The following is a 23,002-nucleotide window of genomic DNA, read 5'->3' as shown; positions in this document are numbered from 1 at the left end:
GACCAAGTGGAATACTGCGCTGGTTCATTCTGTGAGATTGTATTCTTCCTTCATTCCCATTCTGCCCCTCACCTTTATGTTGTTTGTATTCTGATGGTCAATTTTGGGGCTTTCTATAAGTATTGTTGGTTTATGTAAATTTGGGATTGAGCATCTTTTAACATACAGAACTTAATACACTCAGAACCAAGAGGATCACCCTCTAGGACCCCTTAGGTACACTACATTCTCCCTCTGCTACCACTTCTTCACCACCACCATCTCCCAGTACCCCCTTTTTTCTTTTTTTTAAAATTTTCTTTTTCCTCTTTAGCTTTTTTTTATATTATTTTTTAAATTTTTTCTTCTTCTTTGGGCTCTTTGACCTTTTATTTTTTACTCCGTTGTTTTAAAATTTGTTTTTCACTTTAGTAGTCCTTTTGTTTTATTTTGTTCTGATCTTTTTGATTTTCTAGTCTCTGACATTGTCAGAATCATCTAGGGTGGAATTTACTTAGGTCATGGTTGACATTCTTGACTCATCCAGCTCATACAGCCACTCTGCACTGAACAAAATGACTAGAAGGAAGAATTCACCACATAAGGAAGAATCAAAAACAGTACTCTCTGCCAAAGAGTTACAGAAAAAGGAATTCAATTTTATGCCAGAAAGCAAAAACAGAAGCACAATTATAAAGCAGTAGTGGCTCTGGGAGAAAGCATAAAGGACTCTAGAGACATTTTAATGCAGAATTTAGATCTAATCAGGCCAAAATTAAAAAAAAAATTAAATAAGGTGCAATCCAAACTGGACGCACTAACGACTAGGGTTAATGAGGTGGAAGAAAGAGTGAGTGACATAGAAAACACGTTGATGGCAAGAAAGGAAGCTGAGGAAAAAAGAGAAAGACAATTAAGAGACCGTGAGATAAGGCTAGGGGAAATAAATGATAGCCTGAGAAAGAAGAAATTATGTATAATTGGGGTTCCAGAAGATGTCAAGAGAGAGAGAGGACCAGAAAGTATATTTTGACAAATCGTAGCTGAGAACTTCCCTAATTTGGTGAGGGAAACAGGCATTCAGATCCAGGAAATAGAGAGGTACTCTCCCAAAATCAATAAAAATCATTCAACAGCTCAACATTTAATAGTGAAACTTGCAAATTCCAAAGATAAAGAGAAGATCCTTAAAGCAGCAAGAGACAAGAAATTCCTATACTTTATGAGGAGAAGTATTAGGCTAACAGCATACCTCTCCACAGAGACCTGGCAGGCCAGAAAGGGCTGGCAGGATATATTCAGGGTCCTAAATGAGAAGAACACACAGCCAGGAATACTTTATCCAGCAAGGCTCCCATTCAGAATAGAAGGAGAGATAAAGAGCTTCCAAGATAGGCAGAAATTGAAAGAATATGTGACCACCAAACCAGATCTGCAAGAAATATTAAGGGATACCCTGTAAAAGAAAGAGGAAGCCCAAAGAAATAATCCACAAAAACAGGGACTGAATAGGTATGATGACACTAAATTCCTATCTCTCAATAGTAACTCTGAACATGAACAGGCTTAATGACCCTATCAACAGGCGCAGGGTTTCAGACTGGATAAATAAGCAAGACCCATCTACTTGCTGTCTAAAAGAAACTCATTTTAGACCTAAGGACACCTACAGCCTGAAAATAAAAGGTTGGAGAACCATTTACCAAATGGTCCTCAAAAGAAAGCAGAGGTAGCCATCCTTATATCAGATACTAAAGTTTATCCCGAAGACTGTAGTAAAGGATGAAGAGGGACACTATCTCATACTTAAAGAATCTATCCAACAAGAGGACGTAACAATCATGAATATTTATGCCCCAAATGTGGGAGCTGCCAAGTATGTCAATCAATTAATAACTAAAGTTAAGACATACTTAGATAATAATACACTTATACTTGGGGACTTGAATGTAGCGCTTTCTACACTCGACAGATATTCTAAGCACATCTCCAAAGAAACAAGAGCTTTAAATGATACACTGGACCTGATGGATTTCACAGATATCTACAGAACTTTACATCCAAACTCAACTGAATACACATTCTTCTCAAGTGCACATGGAACTTTCTCCAGAATAGACCACATACTGGGTCACAAATCGGGTCTGAACCGATACCAAAAGATTGGGATTGTCCCCTGCATATTCTCAGACCATAATGCCTTGAAATTAGAACTAAATAATAACAAGAAGTTTGGAAGGACTTCAAACACGTGGGGGTTAAAGACCATCTTGCTAAAAGATGAAAGGGTCAACCAAGAAATTAAGGAAGAATTAAAAAGATTCATGGAAACTAATGAGAATGAAGATACAACCATTCAAAACCTTTTGGATACAGCAGAAGCAGCCCAGAGAGGGATATACATCGCAATACAAGCCTCCATCCAAAAACTAGAAAGAACTCAAAAACAAAAGCTAATCTTGCACCTAAAGGAGCTGGAGATGGAATATTACTCAGCCATTAGAAATGACAAATACCCACCATTTGCTTCAACGTGGATGGAACTGGAGGGTATTATGTTGAGTGAAATAAGTCAATCAGAGAAGGACAAACATATGGTCTCATTCATTTGGAGAATATAAATAATTGCGAAATGGAATAGAAGGGAAGGGAGAAGAAATGGGTAGGAAAATCCTAGAGGAGAACACAGGCAACACCCTTCTTGAACTTGGCCACAGCAACTTCTTGCAAGATATATCCATGAAGGAAAGAGAGGGCAAACATTATATGGTCTCATTCATTTGGGGAATATAAAAAATAGTGAAAGGGAAAAAAGGGGAAAGGAGAAAAAATGAGTGGGAAATATGAGAAAGGGAGACAAAACATGAAAGTCTCCTAACTGAAATGAACTAGGGGTGGTGGAAGGAGAGGTGGGCGGGAGATGGGGGTGACTGGGTGATGGGCACTGAGGGGAGCACTTGACGGGATGAGCACTGGGTGTTATTCTATATGTTAGCAAATTGAACACCAATAAAAAATAAATTTATAAAAAAATAAATTCAGAATGCTAATTTTTATTTCTAGTGATCATGTAAGAATGACATCATATGATTTGCTAACCCGGATTTATTTTACAGAAATATATTTTTTTAATTCTCACCTGGCACTTTCATGTGTACATTAAAATGACTGAGAGCACTCAAAAGAGGAAAAGCATACAGTCATAATATTTTTAAGCTCAATATTTGGCACTGGCTACACTGACCCAGGCATGTGTACAAATGTAAAGTTTTTGTCATTTTGACAATTCTCAGGATTTTGCCTATACTTAATATAGACAAAATGAGTTGAAAACATGATCCAAAGTATATATGCTGCAAGAAGGGAAGGAAAGAGGTCACACACACACAAAAACATTTTCATCACCACCACTACAGTAACCAATCCTTACACCCCAGCTTTTAGTTGTTAATAAAGACAGGATATCTTATGATCTATAGATTTTTTAAAGTCGGAGACTTGGTATCAAGGCTATGTTTTGTAACTCATTTCTGGTCACAATATGAAGGTGATGCCTGTAGATTCTAAATCTTATTACCCTCTATTACTTTAATAGAAAATTATAGGAAACTAATTTTTGTTTTGTAGGATTCCTTGAATGATTGGTACTACTGTGTTTTCCTAACTACATGCTTTAGTTTAATGGGTTATTTCAATACAGCCATCCACTGACTCCAATAAAATAAAGTAGTGACAAGGCAACTTATCACCTGCAGGTATATTGTATGATGGAAAGTGTTATTGTACTATTTAAATGTAGGCTTTTTCCCTGTGAAAAGCAAGTCAGCATAAAGAGCAGACACTTGAAGGAATGACATATGTAGTAGGTGAAGAGTTGTATATTTCACTTCATGTAAGTTCTGTGTGATGGGGAAAATGAGGTTGGGGGATGAGCTCTGGAGAGACCAATGTGTCTTTCTATAATCCACTAGTTTTGGCTTGTGACTATGTAATTTTCATAAGATCTCTTATTTGGGGATAAGGATTGACCCGATGGATAGCCAGGCACTGTGGTATGTATCACAGTTATCACAATGAAAGTGTGTAGTCATCAGTGATCCTCTCAACAAAATAGAGGTAAGTTAGAACTGTAAATGTGAAATAGCACTGCAGCCAGACTAGCAGTGGTTTGATAATGTTTATATTTCTCATTAACTTAAACATATTAATTCAATCCATATATATCAAGGTAATTTACTAAAGAATTGTCACAAGGAATGATTTATAACTGTTACCTTTCTCTACAAGATAAGTGGGTTGCAATCATTCAGATTGTTTTTATGCTCTGCTGAAAGAAAAATTATAGGTATACTAGCTGCCCCACACTGTAAAATACTATAAGAACAATCAAAAAAAGGAAAAGAAAACATTAACATTTTATTTTATAGAAGCTACACAGTCACCAACAGTTAATTACATGGATTATTCTAGGATTTCCTAATTCTGAAAGACCAGACATCTTATTATGTCTTATACTTAACTCAAGTAGTTCTGATGTAACCCTGAAGATTTCTAGTTTAAATTTTCAATACCAAGCTTTTGCATGAACTATATAGTTCAGTGTATTTGTAAAATTATGATAATAATTATCAAGATACCTAGGCTTTGAAATGAATGGTCAAGACTCTTTACTATAAAAAACAAACTGATGGTTACCAGAAGGAAGGTAGGTGGTGGTGAGGTTAAATAGGTGATGAGGAGTAAGGAATGCATTTGTAATGAACATGGGGTATTATATGGAAGTGTTGAATCACTATTTTACACCTGAAACTAATATTACACTGTATATTAACTAACTAGAATTTAAATTAATACTTAAAAAATAAAATAAATATTGAAAAGGGAAAAAAAAAGAAATTCATGGTCAAGAGACCTGTTTCCACATTTCACTATCTCTAAGATTGGGTCAAGACAGTTAACTTATTGAAAATTCACTTTTTTCATCAGAAATATTAATCTAAGCTTACAATATTACTGAAAAGATCAAGTGGAAAAAAACATTTAAAAATCATTCTTTTTATTTATTTTTAATTTTTTGAAGATTTTATTTATTCCTGATAGACACACAGAGAGAGGTAGAGACAGGTAGAGGGAGAAGCAGGCTCCCTATTAGGGAGCCCAATGCAGGACTCGATCCTGGGACTCCGAGAGTGGAAGACAGATATTCAGCCACTGAGACACCCAGGCATCCCCAAAATCATTATTTTTAAACTTAAACTTTAGCTACATGCATACACGTAGAGACACCTTAAAGATGTAGAAATACTTTACAAAAACACTATACAGACTATCATCATCATCATCATCACCACCACCACCACCACCATCAGCCTGTAAGATTTGCTTAAATTCCAAGTTTCCCCCTCTACCTATGTTGGAAATAAGCAATGGGTTCTGTTCTATGAGACACTCATGTAGGACAAAAGTAATTGACAGGAGTCTAACAAATTTGAGTACATACATTTTTATGTTAAAATATTTATAACAGGAAAAAACATTAACACAGAAATTGAGATTTGGGAACTCCAGATTCAGCTAATAGAATGAATAGGGTTCTTACTACCAAACTGGTATAGTTAAGCGCTTTATTTAGTAGAAAAACAAAAAATGCATATTAAGTCTAAACTCCACATTATGTTAGAAAATATCAGTAATTAAACTTCTGGATCCAGATCCTATTAGGACAATGGTCTTCCTGAAGACACTTAAAGAAATAATAAATCTCTCAATAACTTAAGAAATAAATAAAATGTAATTACATAGAAGTAGTTACCATTTGTGTGACATGAATTATGCTTTACAATATTGTTCATTCAAAAACCCAAAGACAGCCATAGAAACAGACATGTTTTAAGTCAACCATCAATAATGTTGGTTTGGGGATGCCTGGATGGCTCGGCAGTTTAGTGCCTGCCTTTGGCCCAGGATGTGATCCTGGAGTTCCAGGATTGAGTCCCACATCAGACTCCCTGCATGGAGCCTGCTTCTCCCTCTGCCTATCTCTCTCTCTCTCTCTCTCTCTCTCTCACGAATAAATAAATTTTAAAAAATCTTTTAAAAAGGCTGGTTTGGTTTTTTCCTAGGTTGATGTCTCCTTTTTACACTCAAAAAAGAACAGCCTAAGACCTCTCTGTCCTCCCTAGGACCACTTCTTAAGCATCGAAACTGAGTTAGAATATGAAATGCATTGTGAAAAAGAAGGGACACTGATTCCAGCAATGTGATCAGGCTAATTGGCATTACCATCATATCATAAGGTTGACATCAAACTGCCAAGACTTGGCATGACTCCACTTATGGCTCTGCCAATCCTGAGTTGAGTGTTGCAGCCATTATAATGGCATTTTGTCTTCACTGGTTCAGAGACTGGTGTCTTCACTAAGGCCTTGGAGAACAGCTGAAATTCCTAAAAATATTTTGCCGCAATAGAGCTAGAATTAAAAAAAAGTGCTGAAGAATCTGCTACCTCTTAAGAAATGAACACTACACTAATTTCATCTGAGGCACTATATTACTTCCTTGTAGGCTGTCAGTTTAAATCTCTCTCAAGCCAAATTCCACATCTGTCTACTTGCAATGCTTCCTAAGCTAAAGAAAGGGGAGTAGTCATCTTTTGGGAAATTCAAAGGTTTACATAGCTAATCAATCCCTTCAGTGTGATCCAGGGATGTTAGCACTTCTACAGAGCTGCAGAGAAAGATGAGGGGATAATGTTCTTGTTCTTTTCTCTATACACCAAAAGATTTTACAAAAAATACCAGAAAATAGTATTATTATGCATTAATGTTATCAGTAATTAAGATAGGAATTGAACAACAGGAACAGAGACAGAGACATGAGGTGTTCAGAATATCAAGCAGTTCAATATATGAAGGCAAAACACAAACATCATCCTTTTGTAGTAACTAAGCAAAAAGCTGGGTGAAATTTGGGAAAACTTCAATTCACACATTTCATTTTAAGATGTTACAATGTTATAATAATGTTCTATATATGCTATAGTAAATATGTGTTGTGTTCTATAATGTTATAATAAATATGTGTTAACTAAAAAGAAAGTATGTGTATATATCTTTATCTAAAGAGAGCGATAGAAATAGAGATAGATACTATATCTATAGTTACATAGGTGTAATATCTAAATGAATATCAGGCAATATTTTCAAAAATAGATCCTATGGGTCCTATATTACTGAATAAAGACCTATTATCAATAATTAGTATGTTGATTATTTGTATATAATCAGATCTTGCTAAAGTATTTTTTAGGTACCTAAGTCAATTTAAACTTCTCAAGTATTTTTTTTAATTTTTATTTATTTATGATAGTCACAGAGAGAGAGAGAGAGAGGCAGAGACACAGGCAGAGGGAGAAGCAGGCTCCACGCACCGGGAGCCCGACGTAGGATTCGACCCCGGGTCTCCAGGATCACGCCCTGGGCCAAAGGCAGGCGCCAAACCGCTGCGCCACCCAGGGATCCCCCTCTCAAGTATTTTAACCCTATACCAATGCACACACTCGTACCCATGTACATTTCTTTCTTGTTTATACTTGTTGCTTTGCTAAGTAAGATATTTTTATTAATACTAGAAAAGTTAGCGTAGCCACTGTCTGAATTATTTCAAATTCTGAATTAGTGGAGTTTGAATGAATCAGGTTCTGTTATATAAAGATGTACATGTCAAGCTATATAAGTAAATTGAGAACTCTTCTTAAATAAATCAAGAAAATGCCCTAACCATTTCTAATCCTCTTCACTTTCATTTGCTTATAACTGCTGGGGAGAAAACAATTTAAAGACAAATATAATGTACAAAAACATCACAATATCTGAAAAGAGACGCCCTGATCATTTTATTTTGTGACCTTTAGACCCCATTTTTAAGCTACAAATGGAAAGAAATAATACAAACAAACATAAAGTTCCATTACTTGGGCATTTTAGCAGGGTTTAAAGGGGCTTCTCCTTACATATGACACAGAAACAGGAGGTACCAGCAGATTCTTCAATAATTAGTCAGTTGTATGTAAAATTATACTTAGCTGTATAACATTATCTTTCTTTACAAAAAAAAAAAAAAAATTGAGACACAAGCACCTGAAACGAAAGTACTGTAAAACATTTCAATAATCATTTGGGGGAAAACAAGGATAAATCTCAACCCATACAGACCATATTAAAAATATAAACTGGTTGTGATAAGCAATGGGTGCTGTATGTAAGTGGTGAATCACTAAATTCTACACCTAAAACTAGCATTACATTGTATGGTAATTACCTGGAATTTAAGTAAAAACTTGAGGGGTATCTGGGTGATTCAGTCAATTAAACATCTGACTCCTAGTTTCAGCTTGAGTCATGATCTCAGGGTCATAGGATTCAGGCTCCATGCTCAGTGCCAGTCTGCTTGAGAGATTCTCTCTCCCTTTCCCTTCACCTTCTGCCCCTCCTGCCACTCAGCCTCTCTCTCTCTGTCTCAAATAAGTAAATAAAATCTTAAATAAAAATTTGAAATTCCAGAAAAAAATCAACTGGAATTTGAATAAAAACTTAAAAATAGGGATCCCTGGGTGGCGCAGCGGTTTGGCGCCTGCCTTTGGCCCGGGGCACGATCCTGGAGACCCGGGATCGAATCCCACATCAGGCTTCCGGTGCATGGAGCCTGCTTCTCCCTCTGCCTGTGTCTCTGCCTCTCTCTCTCTCTCTCTCTCTCTATGTGACTATTATAAATAAATAAATTTAAAAAAAATTAAAAAAAAAACTTAAAAATATATCAACTGAATTATTTAAAATTATTTTTAAAGAAAATTAATGAAAGTTAAGTTTGAAATGCATACTAAGTTTTTTTTTTTTTATTTTATTTATTTATGATAGGCACACAGTGAGAGAGAGAAGCAGAGACACAGGCAGAGGGAGAAGCAGGCTCCATGCACCGGAAGCCCGACGTGGGATTCGATCCCTGGTCTCCAGGATCGCGCCCTGGGCCAAAGGCAGGCGCCAAACCGCTGCGCCACCCAGGGATCCCCATACTAAGTTTAATGTCAAATATGAAACTTGCTGATAGCTAAATTGAGAATTGATTCTCAATTATATTTGTGAATGGAGGAGTGAGGTGGTATGTCTAATCTAAAATAATGCATAATCCCACAATTATTTCTACTTGGTTTTACAGAGCATTTTTCTTCTTACACTTGACTATAGATAAGTAGGATATTCTTGGGCATGTAAAATAAATGTAAATTAAGGAGAGGAATTACTGTAGAGCTAGGCATGTTCCTCCTCCTCCTGTTTAATGTTTTTTCAACTTTCTGTCTTTAGACAGAAGTGCTCATACCGTTCTGCACTGAATATCTTATCTATCTCTATCATCTCATTCTAGGTGCAAGCAAAAGGATAAGAATTGAGGATTTTTTTTCGATGGTTCTTATTGCGATAAATCCAAGTTGTAGAAGGAAAAGCCAAGGCCCTGATCCAAGGAAGGAGGTGCCAAGGAAGGTGAAATATATAAACCAAGTAAATTAGGAGGAGGTGAAAGCCTAAACTGGGTTCTCACTTGCATTATAAGACAACATCAAGATGATGAAAGAATTCAGAAGACCTGGGTTTGAAACCCAGCTCTGCCACTCATTTGCTTTGTGACCTTATGCAATTAAACTCAGTGAATCATAAGTTGCTCACTTGTAAAATGAAAACAATATCCATAAGTATACAATGAAGATTAAATTAAGTGCATATAAAATAAGATAAAAACAGGGAGGGAGGAAAACCATAAAAGACTCTTAACAATAGGGAACAAAGTAAGGGTTACTGGTAGGCAGGTGGGTGGGAGGATAGAGTAAATGGGTGAAGGGCATTAAGGAGGGCACTTATTGTAATGAGTACTGGATATTATATGCAAGTGATGGATGAAGCATTAAATTCCACCCCTGAGGGCAGCCTGGGTGGCTCAGTGGTTTAGCACTGCCTTCAGCCCAGAGCATGATCCTGGAGTCACAGGATCGAGTCCCACATCAGGCATCCCTGCATGGAGCCTGCTTCTCCCTATTCCTGTGTTTCTGCCTCTCTGTATCTCATGAATAAATAAATAAAATCTTCAAGAAAAAAAAAAGAACATAACACCATTTTTAAAAAAAATTCCACCCCTGAAACTAACAATATATGTTAACTAACTAGGATTTGAATAAAATATTGATAGAAACTCAAAAACAAAACAAAACAAAACAAAACCCAACACTTAGCATGCATGCCTGATATATAATAGGAACTTAATATATATTACAGATTTTCCTCAATAGATAAGGTACTAAAGTTTACTCAAGGGTGCATTAACAAACACGTGGAGGGTAGCAGGTTTCATCCTGTTCAAAGATGAAAGGGTCAACCAGGAAATTAAGGAAGAATTAAAAAGATTCATGAAAACTAATGAGAATGAAGATACAACCATTCAAAATCTTTAGGATACAGCAAAAGCAGTCTTGAGGAGGAAATACATCGCAATACAAGCACCCATTCAAAAACTTGAAAGAACTCAAATACAAAAGCTAACCCTGCACCTAAAGAAGCTGGAGAAAAAACAGCAAATAGAGCCTACACTCAGCAGAAGAAGAGAGTTAATAAAGATTTGAGCAGAACTCAATGAAATAGAGACCAGAAGAACTGTGGAACAGATCAACAGAACCAGGAGTTGGTTCCTTAAAAGAATTAATAAGATAGATAAACCATTAGCGGGCCTTATTAAAAAGAAGAGAGAAAAGACTCAAATTAATAAAATCATGAATGAGAAAGGAGAGATCACCACCAACACCAAGAAAATACAAACTATTTTAAAAACATATAATGAACAGCTATACGCCAATAAATTAGGCAACCTAGAAGAAATGGACGCATTTCTGGAAAACCACAAACTACCAAAACTGGAACAGGAAAAAATAGAAAACCATAAAAGGCCAATCACCAGGGAGGAAATTGAAGCAGTCATCAAAAACCTCCCAAGACACAAAAGTCCAGGCCCAAAGAGCTGCCCAGGGGAATTCTATCAAACGTTTAAAGAAGAAACTGTACCTATTTTACAAAAGCTGTTCAGAAAGATAGAAAGAGATGGAATACTTCCAAACTTGTTCTATGAGACCAGCATCACCTTAATTCTGAAACCAGACAAAGACCCCACCAAAAAAGGAGAATTATAGACCAATATCCTTGATGAACACAGATGCAAAAATTCTCAACAAGATACTAGCCGATAGGATCCAACAACACATTAAGAAAATTATTCACCATGACCAAGTGGGATTTATCCCCGGGATGCAAGGCTGGTTCAACACTCCTAAAGCAATCAATGTGATTGATCATATCAGCAAGGGAAAAAACAAGAACCATAGGATCCTCTCAATAGATGCAGAGAAGGCATTTGACAAAAGAGAGCATCCATTCCTGATCAAAACTCTTCAGAGTGCAGGGATAGAGGGAACATTCCTCAGCATCTTAAAAGCCATCTACGAAAAGCCCACAGCAAATATCATTCTCAATGGGGAAGCACTGGGAGCCTTTCCCCTAAGATCAGGAACAAGACAGGGATGCCCACTCTCACCACTGCTATTCACCATAGTACTGGAAGTCGTAGCCTCAGCAATCAGGCAACAAAAAGAAATAAAAGGCATTCAAATGGGTTAAGAAGAAGTCAAACTCTCCCTCTTCACTGATGACATGATACTGTACAGAGAAAACCCAAAAGACTCTACTCCAAGATTGCTAGAACTCATACAGCAATTTGGCAGTGTGGCAGGATACAAAATCAATGCCCAGAAGTCAGTGGCATTTCTATACACTAACAATGAGACTGAAGAAAGAGAAATTAAGGAGTCAATCCCATTTACAATTGCACCCAAAAGCTTAAGATACCTAGGAATAAACCTAACCAAAAGGTAAAGGATCTCTACCCTAAAAACTAGAGAACACTTCTGAACGAGATTGAGGAAGACACAAAGAGATGGAAAAATATTCCATGCTCATGGATTGGAAGAATTAATATTGTGAAAATGTCATTGTTACCCAGGGTAATGTACACATTTAATGCAATCCCTATCAAAATACCATGGACTTTCTTCAGAGAGTAGGGACAAATCATCCTAAGATTTGTGCGGAACAGAAAAGACCCTGAATAGCCAGGAGAATATTCAAAAAGAAAACCATAGCTGAGGCATCACAATGCCAGATTTCAGGTTGTCCTACAAAGCTGTGGTCCTCAAGACAGTGTGGTACTGGCACAAAAACAGACACATAGATCAATGGAACAGAATAGAGAATCCAGAAGTGGACCCTCAACTTTATGGTCAACTAATATTCGACAAGCAGGAAAGACTATCCACTGGAAAAAAAGACAGTCTCTCCAATAAATGGTGCTGGGAAAATTGGACATCCACATGCAGAAGAATGAAACTAGACCACTCTCTTGCACCATACACAAAGATAAATGGATGAAAGATCTAAATGTGAGACAAGATTCCATCAAAATCCTAGAGGAGAACACAGGCAACACCCTGTTTGAACTTGGCCACAGTAACTTCTTGCAAGATTCATACATGAAGGCAAGAGAAACAAAAGTAAAAATGAACTATTGGGACTTCATCAAGATAAGAAGCTTTTGCGCAAAAAAGAAACAGTCAACAAAACTCAAAGACAACTTACAGAATGGGGGAAGATATTTGCAAATCACGTATCAGATAAAGGACTAGTATTCAAGATCTATAAAGAACTTCTTAAACTGAACACCAAAGAAACAAACAATCCAATCATGAAATGGGCAAAACACATGAACAGAAATCTCACAGAGGAGGACATAGACATGGTCAACAAGCACATGAGAAAATGCTCTGCATCACTTGCTATCAGGGAAATACAAATCAAAATTACAATGAGATATCACCTCATACCAGGGAGAATGGCCAAAATTAACAAGGCAGGAAACAACAAATGTTGGAGAGGATGTGGAGAAAGGGGAACCCTCTTGCACTGTTTGTGGGAATGTGAACTGGTGCAGCCACTCTGGAAAACTGTGTGGAGGTTCCTCAAAGAGTTAAAAGTAGGTCTGCCGTACAACCCAGGAATTGCACTGCTGGGGATTTACCCCAAAGATACCGATGCAGTGAAATGGCGGGACACCTGCACCCGATATTTATAGCAGCAATGTACACAATAGCCAAACTGTGGAAGGGGCCTCGCTGTCCATCAAAAGATGAATGGATAAAGAAGATGTGGTTTATGTATACAATGGAATATTACTCAGCCATTAGAAATGACAAATACCCACCACTTGCTTCGATGTGGATGGAACTGGAGGGTATTATGCTGAGTGAAATAAGTCAATTGGAGAAGGACAAACATATGGTCTCATTCATTTGCGGAATATAAAAAATAGTGAAAGGGAATAAAGGGGAAAGGGGAAAAAATGAGTGGGAAATATCAGAAAGAAAGACATAACATGAGAGACTCCTAACTCTGGGAAACGAACAAGAGGTGGTAGAAAGGGTGGTGGTTTTGGGTTGCGAATGACTAGGTGATGGGCACTGATGGGGGCACTTGATGGGATGAGCACTGGGTGTTATACTATATGTTGGCAAATTGAACTCCAATAAAAAATTTTAAAAAACGAAAATAAAATGTACATTAACTTCAAGGCAGTTTTTTAATTCTTTTTTTCTTTCATCTAACATTCTCTCAAAGTCAGTACATGGATCTGATTATTTACATGGTACTATTTCTAGGCTCTGTGAATGTATTTTATAAGAAATATATTATCATATATTGAGTACCAAGATATATTTCCTGCACTATTATGCTCTCAACATTCTTTTATATGCACAGGGCTACTTTATTATTGTATCAGAATTTGTTTTTGTATACTTAGTGTAAAAAATCATTTTCTAGGGTAGCTCCAGTGGCTCAGCGGTTTAGCACTGCCTTCAGCCTGGGGCAGGATCCTGGAGACCTGGGATCGAGTCCCACATCAGGCTCCCTGCATGGAGCCTGCTTCTCCCTCTGCCTGTGTCTCTGCCTCTCTCTCCTTCTCTGTCTCTCATGAATAAATAAAATCTTTAAAAATCATTTTCTAACCCCCAAATCCTTAACGGTGTTTCTTTTTATCTATAGCAACTTTTTTATTTTTTAAAATCTTTCTTGGTTATTTCTTATAGATAGAGAATGAGAGAAAGAGAGACAGAGAGGGGGCAAGAGCAGTTAGAGGAGAATAGGGGGAAGCAGGCTCCCTGTTAAGCAGGGATTCCGTGCAGGGCTCAATCCCAGGACCCCACGATTATGACCTGAGCTGAAGGCAGATGCTTAACCAAGTGAGCCACGCAGGCACCCTAAACAGCATTTAAAAAAATTTTAAACAAAATACTATGTGAACTAAGGTATATAAAATTCTGAAGCAGAAATGGGAATTATGGAATTAATTACCAATTCCATGCCCACAGGTAAGGAAAGTCCTTGAAAGACACTTAGCAGGGCAGCCCAGGTGGCTCAGCGGTTTAGCGCCACCTTCAGCCCAGGGCCTGATCCTGGAGACCTGGGATTGAGTCCCACCGTCAGGCTCCCTACATGGAGCCTGCTTCTGCCTCTGCCTCTTTCTCTGCCTCTCTCTTTCTGTGTGTCTCTCATGAATAAATAGATAAAATCTTTAAAAAAAAAAGACACTTTGGAAACTACTGATCTATAGAGAAAACCCTAAACCTGATAAATAAAAAGCTAGCTTCACAAGTTGCCTTTTCCCTACCCTTTCTATTCTAAACATATTGTCTATATGACTCTCCTATCTCAAATGGGAGATCTCTGCTCTGGTCTCTTGAACTTAATGGTATTCCCCCTAATATACTAGGCTCTTCTCATTAGTGTTTTTCTGTAGTCTTCTCTCTGCCTAGAGTGTTTTTCACTGATTCTCCTCCTGTCCTTTGCTCAGTCTACAAAACATAGCTCCAAAGTTTCCATCTCTCTGTGTATGACCCAATTTACCAACTTAGTTGCTTCCATCTCTGTGATCTTACAGCACCTGGTATGTACTTGTATTATAGTCTGCATCACACTTTAATGCAATTATTACTTTACATGTCCTTCTCTTTAGTTCTACTGTTGACAAGAACTGCTACTCATATAATTTTTCATTACCTTAGACATAATACCCAAATACAATAGGTGGTTTATAAAATTTTGTGTGACTAAAGGTATAAAGATCTTATTGTCATTAAATTCCTTTTAATTTTCTACCACATAATAACTTTAATAATTTTTGAAATTTCAGCTAGATAAATATTAAGCTTATTTTAAATGTTTCATGCACTTTTATGTTCTTTTATAGATAATAAAAATGTTCAATGCTAAATTATGAAACTGTTATTTTTAGGGGAGTACTGTTTATCACAGTGTTGATAAACTGAATTATTATTTAAGATAATGACCATTTGGACGTTCTTCTTTTCAAATTATCAGGCTTCTCTACCCAGGGTACATCTTCTTTCTACTTTCTAACCTACAGTAAAACTGGACAAGATCCACAGATGATTAAAACCCTTAAAAACAAAGAAAAATATATATTATTGGGATGTATAAGTAAGCAGATGTGCTGCATTATATAGAAGGCTTTGAGACAAAGCTAGTTTGGGTAGCACTTCTCATCCCTGTCCCCAGCACACAAAAATATACATACAATAAGGCCTTAAAAGGGATTTCCTGCAAGGAAATGACAATTTTTTAAAGAGTCATGTCTATTTGATCTGAGTCACTGGAGTAACAAAACTGTTTTCATGAATACTTTAAAAATTCAATAATGTAACCTCTAGTACAGCTTGAAAAGCTCTGAAGGGCAAGACAGATCAATATTAATTTATTTCTAATGCTGGACAGCATGAACAGACAAGGCTGATCATCAGATGGATTTTATTACCTGTTGGAGTGATAAGTCCTGGTGATAAAAGGCCAGAAACTGAATGGGGCAGAAGGCGAGCATTGTCCTGCAACACTCCCAAAGAACGTTTAGGAGGCCTGCCAGGCCTGGAACTGTTGAAAAACAGACAAAAACAAAGATCAAGTTAAAAATGTACTCTTCTTGGAAATACCTTCACTTGCTACATTTGCCTCCTCAATCTTTAATTACTAAGAGTGATAGAATTTTATTTTAAAGACTATTTTCATTGATTACCAAAAGACCAATCCTTTCTTTTTACTAAATTTGCCAGCGTAGTTATGGCAAACACTAAAGCCATAAAAGACTAGTTTTTAGCTCAGATACTTTGCAATACAGCTTACTTGTTGTGAGAAACCCAGTTATCTCCTGTCCCTAAACCTATATTTGATCCCTAGTATTAATACATGCTACGGAGATCTGAGATAGTGACTCACAGAATTCAGATTGGATAGAATGTGAAGTGATTAAGTCTCTATACAGAAAGGTAAAGAGATGGAGAATAAGATGTGATTTTTTTAAGCATTACCACAGCTGCTAGGAGACCACAAAGAACAAAGAACCCCCACTCTCAGTAGATTTTTTTTTAGAAAAAGGCAAAGACACAGGCAGAGGGAGAAGCAGGCTCCATGCAGGGAGCCTGATGTGGGACTCCAGGATCACTCCCTGGGCCGAACGCAGGCGCTAAACCACTGAGCCACCCAGGCATTCCAATTAGAATCAAATTTGTAAAAGAACTTTATAATCAATAAAGTTCCATACTAATAGAAGATAGCTTTATTTTTACTTTTAGACCTAATGATTCTCTGTAGTAAGGCACTCTTAGCACTAAAGTTGCTGCATTTTTTTCTTTAGTACATTTAGATAGAGTATATCATTAGTTTCAGATGTAGTGCTCAGTAATTCATCAGTTGCATGTAACACCCAGTGCTCATCACATCTCATGCCCTCCCTTAATGCCTGTATTTCTTTTCAAAGAACAGAAGCCTAACAATATGATGCAAGAATATGGAGGACTCTGTAGAAAGTTGGAAAAGATCATTCTTAATAGATGATCCTGCTATACTTCTTATCCTCAAGAGCTTCATTAGCATCGGGCATATATTTAACATATTAATCTAGACAAATAAACATGTGGTGATTTAACTAGAAAACTGTTATTTGGATGACAATTTAATCAGTGTAGATTGAAAGGTCCATCAGTGCAGCATTCTATCTCTGCTGAAATATCGATTGTGTTACTGATTTCAGTAATGTTTTATTTTACAGGGAACAAATAAGCATGAAATTACTCTTTAATTGAATGATAATTGCTTGTTGGCAATTATTGGTTTCTGTTTAATTACAAAGTTATTTGCACTCTGTAAAATAAAGCAGCTTTTTTTTGAAGTTTTTTTTTTACATTTTTATTTATTTATTTATGATAGTCACACACACAGAGAGAGAGAGAAGCAGAGACATAGGCAGAGGGAGAAGCAGGCTCCATGCACCGGGAGCCCGACGTGGGATTCGATCCCGGGTCTCCAGGATCGCGCCCTGGGCCAAAGGCAGGCACCAAACCGCTGCGCCACCCAGGGATCCCATTAAAACAGCTTTTAAAAAAATCCCACCCAAATGGTTCAGTGGATGTATCACCCACGAACACTATCAACAAAAGTTGTTAAGGTATAAGGCAAACAACCCAACAAGTTAGCAAAACTTCTATTGAGTAGCTAAATCTTTAAGAGCTTCAGTTTATTGAATAAACATTAGATGGTTACATCTAATTAACAGGTGGTTTGTAGGGAAATCATACCAAAAAATCAAGATTTTCTCTAATTCCAGGTCATTCTTTAACATAATTTATCCTGATATGCATTTTCCCCCTTTATTCTGTAAACTTCTTTTTTTAAAAAAGATTTTATTTATTCATTAATGAGAGACACAAAGAGAGAGGCAGAGACATAGGCAAAGGGAGAAGCATGCTCTCTGCAGGGAGTCCAATGCAGGACTAGATCCCAGGACCTGGGGATCATGCCCTGAGCTGAAGGCAGATGCTCAACCACTGAGACACTCAGGCATGCCTGTAAACTTCTTTAGAAGAAATAAAATAAGCCAGCTTCCTGAGGTAAAAGAATAAACCAACTTGAAATATATATCTACAGTATTTCATATCTCTGCAGTTGAAGTTTATTACCTTCAGAGCATTACCTCACAGTTTATAAACCTTGTAGAGTTAGTGGTTCCCTCCAAGGGAAATTCAGTAGGTATTCTGGTATCAATAAAATATGACACATTCTATGATATACCTATCCCATATTGTAATAGGTAAAGTAGCTAATACTTTGCTCATTAAGATTATGAAATTTCACCATTGGAGTTATTTTTACCTCATGTTATCAGTCATTTGTATATGAATCAAGGAATAAGCAACTGAGTAATGTGAGTGATTTTGTTTTTCAAAGAATAAAACTCTTGTTAATAAATTAGTTAGTGATGACATGAACCTTTGGGAATTTAATACCAATCATATGGTCAGGACATGATATAGTGAGGAATCAATCACAAATCATATCATCCTCTTCAATGAAAGCTTGGCTTACTACTTTTAAAGAAATATTTGTAACATTCTGGACAAATTGATCAAATTGCTGAAGATATAGTGACAGTTAGAGTGGCATTAGCAGCCACTTGTAAGACCACTGCAATTGGCTACTTGTTAACAATGACCTGGGACTCACTTTTCATAGCTATCACTGATATTTAAAATCCCTTGGGATAATCTCTGAATGCATCATTTTCTTCACTCACATTAGAAGCCAAGAATGACATTAGCTTTGAAGGTGTTGTTTACCTTACTGTGAGAGTACTGTTCTGACTTTCAATGTGCTTTTTAAATTAAAGAAGAATATTTTGCCACAACAGTAAAACTTTTAATTGCATCATGGATTAATAATAATCTCTTAGGCCTGACATTTATTACAACATTTCAAGGATGCCAATGGTAGTTAAACTACCTGACCTCTCAGTGTTTACAAAGAGAAACAAACTCTGACTTTATAGCAACCTGAATCCATCTTCTCTTAGTGTTGGCAAACTGATAATTTGTCTAACTAGCACACTGGATTGTATTCCCAACCAGATCAAAGGCAGAAGCAACCAATTCAGCAACTGGGAGAAAGTCATCCATGCAAAATGGGCAATTAACATTAATCTTAATGAAATTGTTCAAGATGATAACTAGAACCTGGTCATTATGGTAACTCTCATAAAATGGTGCTTATGTTAAGCTGAACATCAATTGGCCCTTGTTTCATGGGAACTGAAAGTGTGGCTCATCATGTCTCTAGGAGCTATCAATACAAAGAACAAAAATACACACCAGAAGCAAGACCATTTATATTCCACTACCATTTACTTATGTTTTCAGGTTTTTTTATTATAGTTGACACTAATAATATCAGGTATGCCTTTTTCAGTTCTTATAGGCAATCTAAAACTCAAATTCGGATATAATAAAATCATCAACACCAGCATTCCATTAGAGTTAGGGAAGTTAAGGAAATTAAGCATAAGGGAATTCAAGGGATAAAAGAAAACCTCCACTTGTTAATGGGTCACACATTATAATATCAAGGGTCATGTAGAACAACCTATGTTTATGCATTAATCTTATAATTGTGATAAATTGAATTATTTATATCTATTATCTTAAATTATAATGTTTCATTTCCTTGCTAGTGGAGTTTCTGTTTTTCCTTCAATAAAAAAAGAAATCTGATGTAATAGACAATTTAAGGGTTGACTACTCATTTTGGTAGAAAGTGTAAGTGTGAAGTTATTTTATACTTCATTTACTTGACTCTGCTCCCTATTTGAAATTAAGTGTGCTCCAGGCCTGGTTGTTAGCACCTTTAAACAAGTTTATTTTTTGTCATAAATTGGCTGAATTCTAATAAACATTTTAGAATAATTAACAAAGATCGTATAACAGAAATGCTGGTGCATGACTTGAATTCTTTTTGTGGCCTCTTTTTGTTCTGCTTATGTAATTCCTATTAACTTCAGTGGAATCAATACACCTTAGTAAATCTTAGAGTAAATCAAATTAAATAAACATTTCCACTTCTAAACTCTATCATATCACTGTCAGATACAATGTTTTTAAAATAAAGACATTCTTAAATTCAAAGAGTATATCACTGTGTAAAACTTCTGATATTAAGAGAATGGATAAGAAGTTAACATTCACATTTGGATACATTCCACTAGTAAATCAAATTCAATATATGCCTCCTGAAATCCTACTCTCCAATCCTTCCTTTTCTTGTTTGGTCATCAGTACAAGCATGCTCTCCTCTTGGTTGCCAAAACTATAAACTTGAGGGTAATTTTGATTCTCCCTCTTCCTCTTCCTTCATTTTCAGTCTCCAATATTTCTGCTCCATTATAATATGTGTTGTAGATTTCCATCTCCATCTATTGCTAACATCTTAATTCAGGCCCTCATTATTTCATGCCCAGGCTATTTTTAACAGTGTGATTCATTGTTCCAATCCATTCTACGTAATATGTGCTATGAATTTTGGTGAAACATTTCTTTCATTATGTCATCTTTTGCTCTAGAACCTTCAATACTTCCTGACTGCATACAAAACAAAATCTAAATGCCTCAGTCTGGCAAACTCTCCCAATACATATTTCTTCCTTTTCTCCAATTACCTCTTAAATGAGTCTTCTATTCCAGCTGGAAGAGTTCATTCACTGTCTACTAAGCATAGTATTTGACACTAGAGCCCTTTCATTGTGAAACATTTTCAAGGTATCAGAGTTCCTGAAGACATGCTTTGTTAAGTTCCACTACTTCAGGAAGGCTTCAGTATAATATGCTGTAACTGCTCCTGCTTTCCTGAAAGGCCAGTGACTTTAATTTTGTATCATCATTTACAGCTTTTCTTAAATTGTTATCACAAAGGGCACTTTAGTGGGACCTATTAGCATTAGGGAACTTATTTCAAATAACCAAAATATTGTTTTTCATGTCTGGCAAATGAAGTCACATTGGTCATTATCAGTCTGTTTAGACCCAATAAGGATCTCAAAAGTTAATATTTCAAATTTTAATATTGATCAGAAAATGCAGGAGCATGACTTTAATATCACAACTCAGGAGAGCTGAGGAAGTTGAGCAAGATCTTTAAGAATGCTATCACTATTAACCTGTCTGTGTTAGTCTCTATGGTTACGGGTATAGCCTGGAAACACACATTCAATTGATAAACACAGGTGCTAGTTTCCTTGTTGATTTATTTTTTTTCCAATTTTGCATGGATAAATATTACTGACTCATACTAAAATAAAACTAATTTAAACTATCTTATATATATTGAGTGTGGTACAGTGGAAAGCTCTAGAAGTTAAATCTGAGTTCTAATTCCAGTTGTGTTAGGCAGAATTCCAAAATTCTCCTTCATCCCAAGATTTTCAGCCCTAATCACTAGAGCTGTGAATATTCTATACCTGAGATTGCTACAATTACATGGCAAAGGGATTTTGTACATCTGATTAAGTTAACTAACCAGTTGAGTATGAGTTAATCAGAGGAGATTATCTATATGGATCTAATCCAATCATATAAACCCTTTAAAACAGAAAGGAAGTCAGAGAACATACCATTGTTGGCTTGAAGATTGAAAAAGCCATACATCAAGAAATGCATGTAGCTTCAAGGAGCCAAGCACAAACCTGGGCTTAAAGCAAAGAAACAGGTATGCAAATCCTACAATTGAACTAGATTCTGCCGAAAACTTCATTGAGCTTCTGAGTAGACTCTTCCCCAAATCTTCCAGATTTTGAGCCCAGCCTGTCATCACCTTGATTTCAGCCTTCCAAGGCTGAGAACTTACTCAAGCCTCTCCAGATTTCTGATATATAGAACTATGAGGTAATAAATGGGTGTTGTTTTGAGTTGCTAAATTTGAGGCAATTGGTCATACAACAGGAAACTAGAACACCAGTTCTGCCATTATTGAGCCGTGTGACCTTAGGCAAATTACAAGACTATTTTAGATGTGCTTTCTCACTTTAAGATTAGAGATATAAACTAAATAATCTGTGAATCTGATCATTAGAACCACGTTACATTTCTGGTCTAATCCATTAACTTCAAAGTATGCCTAGCTTTCCACTTTATCTGTCAATTTTAGCTTACATTTTAAGTTGCATTAGGTTTCTGGATTGATTCTATGGAAAATTACCCAAAAAAGAACAAACTATGTGCGTAATGCCATAGTATCATCCTCACCTGATAATTGTATGTAATTAGTTAATATATATGAACACTGGTTTGAAAAGTTAAAAGTGCTATACAACTTAAAAGGAAGAAAATTCTGACAGATGTTACAACATGGATGAACCTTGAGGACATTATGCTATAAGAAATAAGGCAGTCACAGGGACACCTGGGTGGTTCAACGGTTGAGCATCTGCCTTTGGCTCAGGGCGTGATCCCAAGTGTAGGGATTGAGTCCCACATCAGGCTTTCTGCAGGGAGTCTGTTCCTCCCTCTGCCTATCTATGTCTCTGCCTCTCTCTGTGTGTCCTTCATGAATAAATAAAATCTTAAAAAAAAGAAAAAGAAATAGGCAGTCACAAAAAGACACATACTGTATAATTCTACTTATATGAGGTATAAATAGTAGTAAACTTCTAGAAATAGAAAATAGGAATGTGTTTGCCTGGGACATGGTGGGAGTCAGGGGGTTGGGGATGGAAAATTGCTCAGTAAAGTATAGAGTTTCAGTTTTGCAAGATTAAAAAGTTCTAGAAATCTGTTGACAATGTGAATATAGTTAACACTACTGCACTGTACACTTAAAAATGGTTAAGATGATATATTTTATGTTATGTATTTTACCACAAATTTTTAAAGTGCTATACAAATATAAGGGAGTATTGTTACTATGCTTAGTTATTAATAGTTAAAATTTACACAGAGATCATTTTGAATTCCAGAAAAATCTACGATAAAAGATACACCCCACAGTTTACA

At 36.4% G+C, this 23,002-nt stretch overlaps 1 protein-coding gene across 1 annotated transcript in view; it reads right to left on the bottom strand.

Moving 5' to 3' along the window:
• DACH2 (dachshund family transcription factor 2) overlaps nt 1–23,002 on the bottom strand; it is a 650,145-nt gene that overhangs the window by 326,894 nt on the left and 300,249 nt on the right. Inside the window, exon 3 of the mRNA XM_072745035.1 lies at nt 15,955–16,067. Within this exon, the coding sequence (XP_072601136.1) occupies nt 15,955–16,067 (113 nt within the window). The remainder of the gene's footprint in view (nt 1–15,954; nt 16,068–23,002) is intronic.

This window comes from Vulpes vulpes, chromosome X, assembly GCF_048418805.1.
Source record: "Vulpes vulpes isolate BD-2025 chromosome X, VulVul3, whole genome shotgun sequence".
In the NCBI taxonomy this organism is placed as follows: Eukaryota; Metazoa; Chordata; class Mammalia; order Carnivora; family Canidae; genus Vulpes; species Vulpes vulpes.
Note: the sequence above shows the minus strand (reverse complement) of the source record. Positions and strands in the feature narration are given on the sequence as shown.